General features: G+C 40.0%; 1 protein-coding gene across 1 annotated transcript in view; it reads right to left on the reverse strand.

Annotated features, from left to right (window-relative positions):
- The window catches only part of NALCN (sodium leak channel, non-selective), a 392,050-nt gene that overhangs the window by 44,703 nt on the left and 335,219 nt on the right, over nucleotides 1-12,128 (reverse strand). The window contains exons 20-26 of the mRNA XM_012557767.2: nucleotides 11,580-11,671; nucleotides 11,372-11,494; nucleotides 8,657-8,713; nucleotides 8,316-8,436; nucleotides 7,579-7,710; nucleotides 5,945-6,112; nucleotides 4,020-4,124 (exon numbers count right to left, since the gene is read on the reverse strand). Of these exons, the coding sequence (XP_012413221.1) occupies nucleotides 4,020-4,124; nucleotides 5,945-6,112; nucleotides 7,579-7,710; nucleotides 8,316-8,436; nucleotides 8,657-8,713; nucleotides 11,372-11,494; nucleotides 11,580-11,671 (798 nt within the window). The remainder of the gene's footprint in view (nucleotides 1-4,019; nucleotides 4,125-5,944; nucleotides 6,113-7,578; nucleotides 7,711-8,315; nucleotides 8,437-8,656; nucleotides 8,714-11,371; nucleotides 11,495-11,579; nucleotides 11,672-12,128) is intronic.

Raw genomic sequence — 12,128 nt, forward strand, 5'->3', positions numbered from 1 at the left:
CATATATATATTCACCTGCAACATTATTTTAAATAGCTGTGTTGCTGTGTCTCATACAGAGTCCCCAGATGTATTTGGGCATACTGCCTCCCCCGATTTGTCTTCCTGAGCCTGCATTTGGTTGGGTGAGGCAGCCTATTGGACTGGTTAAAAGCATGGACAATGGGGCCAGGCTGCCTAAATAGGACTCCACGTTCCCCACTTATTAGATGGGTGACTGGGTGAGCTTTTTATCATTTCTATGCGTGTTTTCCTCATCAATGGAATATGGGTAACAAAAGCACTAGGGACAGTGACTCGGATAGTCTAAGTGTTCCTAAAGTATCTGTGATTCTTCTGCAACAAACTTCCAATGGCTTTCCATTTCTCATCAAAGAAAAATTCCAAACTCTTCAGTCTGGTATTCAAAGTTTTTGAGGATCTGTACCTAGCCTACCTTTCTGGTCTTATTTTTAAAGCTCTTTTCTACATGGGAAAAGTGAAATGAATATTTGCTATCGGAGGTTGGGGTAGGTACTTTATATAAATGCGCTTACTTAATCTTCATAATATTGTTGTGTGAGAAGTATTATAGAGGAGGAAATGGGTTCAGAAGGATGAAGTAACCAGACATAACAATCATATCTACTAAAGTAGGATTCTAATCTGACTCCAAAGCCCATATCCTTTGCTCCTTGTTTTGTTCCCTGTCCCTTCGGTACATGTTTTATGTCTTTCTTCTTGTTGTTTCCTCTGCTTGGAAGGTGTTATGGATTGAATTGTGTCCCCCAAAATATGCATCAACTTGGCTAGGCCATGATTCCCAGTATTGTGTGATTGTCGACCATTCTGTCATCTGGTGTGATTTTCCTATGGCTTGTAAATCCTACCTTTATGATGTTAATGAGGCAGTCTCAGAGGTAGTTATGTTAATGAGGCAGGATTCAATCTACAAGATTAGGTTGTATTTTGAGTCAATCTCTTTTGAGATATAAAAGAGAGGAGTGAGCAGAGGGACAGGGGGACCTCCTACCACCAAGAATAAAAAGCTGGAGCAGAGTGTGTCCTTTGGACCCAGGGTCCCTGAGCTGAGACTCTCCTAGACCACGGGAAGATTGATGACCAGGACCTTCCCCCAGAGCTGACACAGAGAGAAAGCCTTCCCTTGGAACGGGTGCCCTGAATTCAGACTTCTAACCTCCTAGACTCTGAGAGAATAAATTTCTCTTTGTTAAAGTCATCTATTTGTGGTATTTCTGTAATAACAACACTAGATGACTAAGACAGAAAATTTGTTTTTGTTAGTTCATCTCAAATCCCACCTCCTCCACAAAGCCTTCCCAGTCAGTACCCCTAGTTGGGAGTAATATTTCTCACAACTGAAATCAGATTACACATTATTTCTGCTTCCCTTTTACTCTTTTAACATCTGACCTTAAACTACAATTCCTTGAACATGAAACACATGTTCTGATTGGACAGAAAATATTGCAAAAGCACCAACAGTGATTTATTAATTCATTTTTCTATTCCTCATATTATCTATCATGGTGGCTTGTACCGATATTTAATGAGTCAAAAAATATGCTTAGACTTTGTTTTCCGGGCTTTGGGGACTAGTTTCTGGCTCCAATCTCTATCTATAGTGGTCTCAAAACTTCTGTGGTTTTAAGAAAGGGAACAGAGGAAGTGCACACACAAATATCAAGAAAATAACATCTCCCAGCTGAAAAACACAACACCTACAACTCAAATCTCCTTTACACGTAAGCTGTGTGACCCGAAAGTTGGTATATCTAACTGTCTCTTTTCCTTGGGTTTGTCTCTTCTTTCAGAAAGATGCGCTTAAGCTCTGTGAGGGACCTGGTGTCCTTTTCATCCATGTGACGTTCTTGCCCTCAGTCTCTCACACTGGGTTTAGAAAATAGCTAGTCCTGATGTAAAGACTTAGACCACTTATCACTATGCTGATTTCTTTTCAATTATTCTGCTCGATGCAGATGCTCTCTATGATGGCTGTTTTCTTAGCCTTCGTAAGAATGTTTGTCCATCCCACACTGTGTTCTCCAGCCCCACACAAGCTATCAGTCTCTAACTTGGGCTGAGTCTGAGTAGATAACATAAAATCACAATGTTCTTAGACCATTATTAATATACTGAGTCATCCAAGACTCCTAGCAGGCTTCATCTTGAAATGTTATTATCTTTCTGACCTCTTTTCAATGTGGATCTAAAATAACTCTTCTTTCCTCACAGAGGCTTATGGACTAGATGAATCAGCTCTTTATTGCTCCTTCCATTAACTTACTTGGTACATTGTGACCCTGATCTCAAGTTCCTTGTTCTGTTTTCTTCAGGTTCCTGGAAACTTTGGGGAGGGCATCTGAAGGAAGCAGCAACCTACGGGGTGACTTATGAAATAACATAAGGTCTGCCCAGCCTGATTATGTCTCTCCTAGTCTGCCACTTCCTGAAATCCTCATTATTCATTCAACTGATACTGTATTTTGACTGGACAAAAATGTTATCTAGTAATTTATAACTATTAGAGAACTAATAATTTGTATAATTAGAAGCCTACAAATGTAGGCTTTTTCAGGCTCACATAAAATCTATATTAAAAACAAAAACCAAACTCATTGCCATTGAGTCGATTCCAACTCATAGTAACCCAAGAGGACAGAGTAGAAGTGATCCTTAGGGTTTCCAAGGAGCAGTTGGTGGATTCGAACTGCTGACCTTTTGGTTAGCAACCGAAAGCTTAACCATGGAGGCATTAGGGCTCCAAACTCTATATTAGGTAGCCATATTTGCTGGAAATACATAATATTGTAGTTCAGCTCTATTAGAATTTCTGGAGACATGCATTTTCCTTGATTTAAGGCATTGTTTTAGTTGGATGGAAGAGAAAATACTTTAGCTAGTTTATGCATCAGCCATGTTTGGATTACTTCGTTAACCTACCTGTAACAGGGCCAGATTCACAGGCAATGGGACATTGAATTATGTGGCAGAGATTGGCTAATTATTTACCAAACTGTTTCCCCTTTTCTCCAGAGCACAGCACTAAACCACATTTTCCAGCTCCCTTCCAGGATGATGAGGCCTTGCTCTATCCAATGGAATGTGGGTAGGTAGAAGCAAAGAAGTAACACGTAACACTTCCAGGCTTAGCTCATAGCCCTCCCAGGCAGGGATGGTTCTCTGTCTCTATCTGCCAACTCAACAGAGAAAACTTTGAGAACGTAGCAAAGGATGGAGCCACAAGACAGAAAGAACCTGAGTCCCTGGGTGGCCATTTAGAGGATAGCTGTCCAACCTATTCTAGATGTAATATATAAATTGTATTCTGTTAAGTCACTTAAACATTAGGTTGTTCCAGCAGCTAGCCTCTTCTTACTAAGGTTTTGTATTTAACATACCTTAGAATCAACTTCAACTACAACCATTCTCTACCATAGGTGTGTTTCTGTAAGAAATATAAAGAGAAAGGCCATAGTGAAAGTTTTCAAACTTGGGCCTTTGCTGAGGTCCTTGTTAACTGTCACAATGGGGAAGATTCTGGGCAGCCAGGAGCCAATGCGAGATCACTTGTTTCCTAATGAGAAGAATGTTGAAAATGGAGAAGTAATAAAGAAAAGAAAGTGGGAAAAGGGGTGTGAAAGACAAACTTTGCCCCTGTACATTTTTGCAAGGGGCTGTTTGCTGATTTGAGTCCTATGTGACAGCAGAGGCAGGGTCAGGCTAGCCAAGATCTAAAGGGCAAGTTTCTGAAGCTCACAGCTATTAACATCTGGAATCTTCAGTGACTGTGCTGAAGGTGTCAACAGTGGATTGATGCTGGAGTAAAAAGGAAGAGTAGAATTCTATGTTATGTACTTTCAACCTTAGAAATCTTTCCTATCCAGAAGATACATATTGCATGCTTTAAACAAAAGTTTTACTTTAAACAACAAGTTTTTTCAGGGGGTCCCCAAAGGAACCTCGGTAGTCAATGGTACCTGAACTTTTATGCCAAAGGACAGAAAGAACCATCTTACCCGTCTAATAATATTGGGATCATTGCACTTTGCCAATTTTCCAGCAAAAAGTTGAACTCCAAAGCTTGCAAAAACAAGCATTAATGTCAACAGAAGGATGGAGACCTGAAAGAAATTGATGAAACATTAAATGTCTGGTTAAAAAAAATAAAATAAAAGTAGGTTCGGGTTGAACAGTGATATGAACAGAACTTTTAAGATAACACTGAAGGAAATTCATGGTCTTTTCATGATATCGTTGAACTTCTCCACCACAGGTCATTCGATCAGCCTTCCTGAAATGTCAAATGAAGGAAGTTAATAATGGGTTTTGAATTTTTAAACTAAAAACATATGGCTTTCAAGTAAGGAAATGGGCTGAGGCATCATAGAAATGACTTGGATTTTTCTGATTTTAAAAATCAACACTTTGCTCTATTTTATTCAATGCAACCAATTAACAACTTTTCAATAACTGTGTTTTTCTCAAAATGGGTTCATATCATTATTAGCAGAGCACAGATTAGAGGTAGAGGGCATTGTTTTCTCGTGAGTGCTGTCATGTCAACATAGGAGAATGTGTTTTGCCCAGAGACCACTAAAGAGCATTCAGTCCTGAAAATAAAATGTTTACTCGTGTGCCCTCTGCTGGCTGACTAGTCTCAGCTGAGAAAAGTGGCAAAGGGTAAAAATACTGAACAAATCATCAGACTGTACCGGTTGAATGATCTAAATATATACCTTAAATGTACTAAAATTACACAGAAACATCATCGAGAGAGAGAGGCACAAATACATTCTCTCCTCAAATCGACCGGTAGTCACGAGATTCGGATACATTAGCTGTCATGTGATATTCCTTCAATTACAATGGTGGGAAAAGTCAGTTTAATGTCTTTAGCTAAAAAAAAATATGAAACTTTCAGCACATCTTGTTTTTTTTTTTTAAATTTTAGCAACTTCATGCCTCTGGTAACATCATAAAAGCAAAAAACCAAACCTGTTGCCGTCAAGTCAATTCCAACTCATAGTGGCCCTACAGGGCAGAGGAGAGCTACCCGGTAGGGTTTCCAAGGAGTGAGTGCTGGATTTGAACTACCAACCTTTTGGTGAGCAGCCTGGGCTCTTAACCACTGCGCCATCTTTAAAATACCTTAGAACTAATTGCAACTCCAACTATTCTCTACCATAGATGTGTTTCTGGAAAGCAAGATACAAAACAAGCCTATGTAAATTAATTCACTTTTTTCCTGCACAAGGAGAATTCATTAATAACAAAGAGAATCCTTTGATCATCCTTTGTAACGCAAAGATTTTCCATAACAGATTGCAAGCAATGAGACTCTTACTCTTCTTTTTATCTGCAGCCCTGTTCCTAGAAGTTCCTAAATCACGTTTCTAAGTATTCATTCTTGCTTATTGCGTTTACTTTGAGTAGGGTAGACCTGCATGTCACATTTTTAAGCTGTTTTATATTAACATTCCAAATATCTGAAGCCAACTTCTATGTGCTTTAGGGGGCACAGGAAATGAGACTATATGGCCAAATCCGTTAATTCCTAATCACATTTGTGAAGTAGATGGTGTTAAATCTTCTTATCCTCAGTTTTCAAGTAGGGAAGCTAAAACCCTGAGTAGAAATTAGGGTGAAAAGTCAGGAATGAAAGAGTCAGCGGATATCATCTCTTTGGATTCGCTTTTCATTGTGCTTTCTAGAGGGTTTTCTCTTTAGTTTACTAAAAGTGTTCATTGAATTAAACATAGTGGCAAGCCAGAAGCATCATGGGTAAAGTTTCTGACTGTGTTTTGTTGGTGCCTTTATAACCTCTGGCAATAAACCTTATTGTAGACTTACCTTGACAGATAAGACTCACCTTACCCCCTCATTAGCTACATTACAGAGGTGTGTCTTCATGAACTGGAAGCAAAGGGTAACTGTGACATACCAAAAAAATTTCCTTGAAGCCGCTGAAAAGTTCGCGAACAACTTTCCTCATCTGGGGCACCAGTTTGAATATCCTCAGCGGTCTCAGGCACCGAAGAACCATTAAGAGTTGAGCTCCCGATTCAGCAGGCACGTTTTGAGGCATCCAGCAAAGAAATATCAAGCTCACCTCGAGGAAGAAAAACAATATCTGGAATTTATGCAATTTACCTTGTATTATCTACATTTTCTGAGAGCCAACTCGCCACAACTTTTCATTCAGCAGAGATTCCAAGTGTTATTTAGGATAAGCACTCACCCTACCAACTAGACGAGGTCTCAGGTCTAAACAATGAACCCAAACGGGAGCTGTTAAAGGGCTCAAAGGAAAGTACGTAATCAGCAACATGCAAGGAATAGAGTGGGGTGGCTCTACAGTGCCTGTATGTACATCAGCGCAATTCTTCTCCTTCTCTTAACTTACTACACTAGAGGCTCAGCTGATGTCAACAGGATTGGAATGCCTTTTATCAAGGATACTAAATCTGATACTCAACTATTTTTTTTCACTGAACTTGAGAATATTTTGATTCTTGTAAAAATATGTATCATACAACATTTGCCAATTTAACCTTTTTCACATGTACAATTTAGTGACATCAATTACATTAATCATGTTGTGCAACCGTCACCAATGTCTGTTATCAAATTCCCATCACCATAAACAGAAACGCACTGCTTCCTAAACAATGACTCTCCCTTGCTCTCTCCTTCCCACCCTTGGTAAACATTAGTAAACTTTGGTCTCTGTACATTTGACTATTCTAGCTATTTCATATGAGCAAGGGGATACTCACTATTTTATTAATGATCTGCAACATGCTACACGTTAACGGTCATAGTTTTTTGTGTTGTGTCTGAAGATACATTGACGTACAGATAAAATCACATTTCGATGAGTCCCTTCCCATAGTTGCACAACTTGGTTTGACTGAATGGTTAAATGGTCATCTGTTAGAGCCAGGGGCTTTGAATATCAGAGGAATCCGGAGAGCAGTCCAACTGCACTCACTTTAGTTCGCTTTTAACAGTAAGAGAGGAGTCCTGGTGGTGCATCAGTTAAGCACTGGGCTGTTAACCAAAAGGCTGGAGGTTCAGACTCAGCCACCCACCCAGCAGCTCCAGGACAAAGACCTGGCGATCTGCTCCCATAAAGATCACAGCCATGAAAACCCTATGAAGCAGTTCTACTCTGTCACATGAGGTCTCTATGAGACTTGACCACACCTACCAGGAACAATAAGGAGTTTATCTATCAACTACATGATAACTACATGATAACAGTAATTTTTTTTCTTTTAGAATTAGAGCCACAAGAATTGTGGGATGCAAACTAGATTCACTATTTTAGAACTTAATAGTTAATGTCTCATTCATGCATAAAATTGTGGTTGTTGTATTTGAACACTCTAACTATCCAGAGATATTTGTAATGCTTTTTAGATTTTACATGCCTGTTATTTATTTGCATCTAATTGACTGCTTAAGAACTCAGATATCTAAACCCACGTATCTCACTCTAGTGTCAAATGGCTCCCTTTGAAATGCAGAAGATTTTATAAAACCCTTGTATTTAGGAAAGAACCAAAGACTTACAAGGTATATAAATATGTCCATTACACCACCAAAGTCCCTGATGACAGCAGTTGGAGTGAAAAATAAGCCATCCGCCATAATCTTCAGATTAAGCTCAATGCTCATGAATATCACAAACACATACTCAGCGATCTGAAAATGGACAAAAGCCAGTTTGGTCAGAATGAATGGAAAAATTGTAGGTCAGCGTTCTTCGTCTTAGCTATGTGCTGAGATTTAGCAGCTGTTGTGGTTTGAATTATGTCCCCCCAAAAATGTGTATATCAATTTGGCTGCACCATGATTCCCAGAATTGTGTGGTTGTCCTCCATTTGTGATTATAATTTTATGTTAAAGAGGATTAGGGTGGGATTGCATAACACCCTTACTTAAGTCACATCCCTGAGTCAACATAAAGGGAGTTTCCCCAGGGTGTGGCCTGCACCATCTTTTATCTTACAAGAGATAAAGGGAAAGGGAAGCAAGCAGAGAGTGAGGGACCTCATACCACTAAGAAAGCAGTGCCAGGAGCAGAGCACGTCCTTTGGACCCGGGGTCTCTGTGCGGAGAAGCTCCTAGTCTGGGGGAACACTGATGAGAAGGCCGCCAGAGAGAGAAAGACTTACCCTGTAGCTGATACCCTGAATTTAGACTTTTAGCCTACTTTACTGTGAGGAAATAAACTTCTCTTTGTTAAAGCCATCCACTTGTGGTATTTCTGTTATAGCAGCACTAGATGACTAAGACAGCAGCTGTACCTGTAAAGTAGGTGCATGCATGACTCTTCGGAAAGGGGATTCAAACATCATGGAAATGCAGGAGCAGATGGTTACAACGATCATGACCCAGTCCAGGTAAGTAACCAGTCCCAGCAAATCACTGCCAAAGACCAGACAAAGTTAAGAATCACAAATACTCTAGAAAAAGCTGCTAAAAGTAGTGATGGTGGTGTCTATGGCAATTAACATTAACACGACATGACATAAATCCCAACCACCTATTTCACTGCAGAATATAGCAAGAAAATAGACATTTTCACAGCATAAAATAGTACACAAAAACTTCAAATGGGCACGGAAAACTGTGTTTGAATGCTTACTAAAGTTGATGGTACTTGGTATTTTTCACAGCTCCTGTGACAGGATCTGTTTTAGATCTGTAAGAGAGAACAAGCATATATTCTGCAATACAGTAAGCCATATTATCACGTGGTAGCATAGTGTTTATAAATACCTCAACTACCCCAAATCTCCTTCATGTCCTCCAGAAATGGCACATTATAAAATATTTTAACTGGATATGGAAGGTAGGCAACATTAGATGAAACGAAAATCAAGAGTTTGCAGTTGATTCCTATGAAAGTAAAAGTTTATATTCCTCAGAACACTTGGTTTTAAAACGTGTGACGCCATTGAATAATTTCTGACACAGATATTACAAAATTCAATTTTGACTTTCACTTGAAGACACTCATCTAAAATCTTCACCTTATTAGCTCAAGGATATTTCTCATAATTATTTAATCAAATATCCCATAAATCAAATAGAATGTTTCACCCTGCATTTAACCGCAATCTTGTGGAATACTTTATATAGACTGTCTTAGCATGGGGACTTAGACTCTTTAAAGAAACCCATGACTGATGTTCAGTGGAGCCTCTGACAATCGTTGTGAACCATCCTCTCAATTACAACAAAGTCTTCCTCAGTTGTAGTCAACAAAAGCTGCATTACTGACAAAAGGGTAATTTCAGCACACTAAATGGAGTGGAGAATTAGCAATTATATGTTAACATGAAGGCGGCCAACAGGATAATTCAAGATGAAAAACTCAACTTCCAGACTGCCAACTTCTGCCTTTACTTTGTTGTGAAAACTCAGGGAAGTTTTTGATGATTATTACCAGATGCTTTAAATTGTGAAGGTCTTTCCAGAATAGCAGAAAGGAAAAAAAAAAAAAAAAAAAACCCATAGACTGGTAATCCTAAAACCCCCATGTACTAGCTGGAGTCCTTGAGCAAAGCTTTTAACCTCCATGTACCTAAATATTACCTTCTGTTGAAGGAAACCCAAAGACCAAACCAGTTGCCGTTGAGTCAATTCCAACTTATAGTGACCCTATAGGACCAGGGTAGAACTGCCCCATAGGTTTCCAAGGAGCTGGTGGATTCAAACTGCAGATCTTTTGGTTAGCAGCTGACCTCTTAACCACTGTGCCACCAGGGCTCCATTGAAGAAGGAGGTATACAAATGACACCAAATGATCCCTGAGGGTCTCTTCTAGCTTTGAACTGTTATGACAATAATTATCATATGTTAAGAGCTCAGCTGCTAACCAAAAGGTCAGCAGTTGGAATCCACCAGCCGATCCTTGGAAACTCTATGGGGCAGTTCTAGTCTGTCCTATAGTGTCACTATAAGTCGGAATCGACTCGACGGCAAAGGGTTTGGTTTTGGTTTTTTATCATAAGTTACTGATTACCAACAAAAGAGAAAACAATCTGAGGTTCAACTAACTAATGGAAAATTTCAGACGTCCTGTAGGGTTCTCAGGGACTTCAGGGTATTTACTTAAAGATATGCTTGGCAAAAATTCCATTTCATCCATCGTGTGCCTGCTAAACTTGGTTTAACCAGTAAATCAGTTGCTGTCAAGTTGATTCCAAAGCATGGCAATTTCATGTGTGTCAGAGTAAAACTGTGCTCCACAGGGTTTTCAATGCTGATTTTTCAGGGGTACCTTGCCAGGTCTTTCTTCTGAGGTGTTCTGCGTGGACTTGAACTTCCAACTTTTGGTTAGCAGCAGGGGTTCGTTCCGGTTCAAACTCCTGCTGAGCGTTTACATTTCTAACAAGTTCCCAGGAAGTTATACATAAGAGTCACCTGGGGATCTTGTTAAACTGTAGATTCTGATTCAATACATCTAGGGCAGAAATGGAAATCCTCAGCAGGGAATATGCTAATTCTCAGGAGGGGTTCAAACTGGAATGAACCGATTGGAAGCTCTGGTAAGCAGCCGAAGGCATTAGCCATTTGTACCACCTGGGAACTTCAGACTTAGTTTCAAACTAAAAACCAAACCCGTTGCTATCAAGTCAATTCCAACTCACAGCGACCCTGCAGGACAGAGTAGAACTGCCCTGCAGGGTTTCCAAGGAGCGGCTAGTGGATTTGGACTGCCGACTTCATGGTTAGCAGCCAAACGCTTAACCACTGTGCCACCAGGGTCCCCTTAGTTTAGGTGGCCACAAATGTAGGGTCCTCATGGTTTACCATGTTGATAGCTTCTTATACATTTCTTCTTTGTTGGTAGGAACAGAGACAGTGGCCAGTGGATTTTCTTCCCGTAACAGTTTGAAATAAAAGCACTAATCAACTTTTTTTCTACTTCACATTACACTAGAATAAGCCAACTGGGATACTTAGACCATAAAGAAACCACATGTTTAAAAGAAAAGGTGACGTTGACCTCTGCCAGGTCATTTAGTCTACCTTTGTTTTGATATTTCCAATATAAGATATGGAATTAATAACACTGGTATAAACGTATGGGTCCAGCTTATAAAATGAATGGATAAGAATGGCTGCCAGGGCTTCACAAATAAAGGTTTTCTATACACGGTTAACTAACTACAACCTTTGTTTGTTTCCCACCTGGTAGGTGGCTCCGCAAAGAGGAGCAGCGTGGTTAATTAGCCCACAGTTTATTTTGTGACCCCATTAGGATTACACGTTCCCTCTTCTTCTTATGACAGCCTCTCCTGCTGTTAGCACGACTCAGGCTAAACACCTGGCTGAAATTAAGTGCACTTACGCGTTGAAGCGTGCTCGGACCACCAACCGGCAAAAGTTTCTGAACCTGTGCTCCCGGCCAACGATGAAAAGTGGTTTATCGAAGTACGGATGGTTCTCTCTCAGTTCCTCTTCTTGCACTTTCCTGGTTGGGGGGAGGAGAGAGTAAGGCTACGAGGACATTTGCCATTCCAGAATGAGAGCCGTGGGCCACGTGGCACTCTCGGTACCTTTTCATTTCTGCTTGTTCCTTTTTCTCCTGGATCATCTTTATTTCGCTGTCTTCTCTTTGTGCGTTTCGATACCTCACGGTATTGGAATGCTAGAAACAAATGTACGGGGGGGCATATTAAGATGCGAGCCTTTTGTTGAAGACCAAAGAAGATTATTTAACATTTTTTAAAATTAAAATCATTATTTTATGCATATTTTAATGGCCACAGTCACTTTAGCAAGAGTTTTTTGTTTTTTGTTTTTTAATTGTGGTAAAAGTATGTATAACAAACATTTGCCGACTCAACAATCTTTACATGTATAATTCAGTGACGTTGACTGCGGCCATCATTTTGTGCAGCTAATACCACCATCCTTTTCCAAGTCATCCCACCACCATTAGCAGAAACTCTGTGCCCCCCTGAACAAGGACTCCCCTTTACCCCCTCCCTGGCACCTCTGGTAACCACAAATAAACTACGGTCAACAAGAGGATTTTTAGCACACATTGACTGAGAACTTACTATGTGCCAGGCACTGTTCTAGTGCTGAGGATAACACAAGAA

Source organism: Trichechus manatus, unplaced genomic scaffold (genome assembly GCF_000243295.1).
Source record: "Trichechus manatus latirostris isolate Lorelei unplaced genomic scaffold, TriManLat1.0 scaffold00118, whole genome shotgun sequence".
In the NCBI taxonomy this organism is placed as follows: domain Eukaryota; kingdom Metazoa; phylum Chordata; class Mammalia; order Sirenia; family Trichechidae; genus Trichechus; species Trichechus manatus.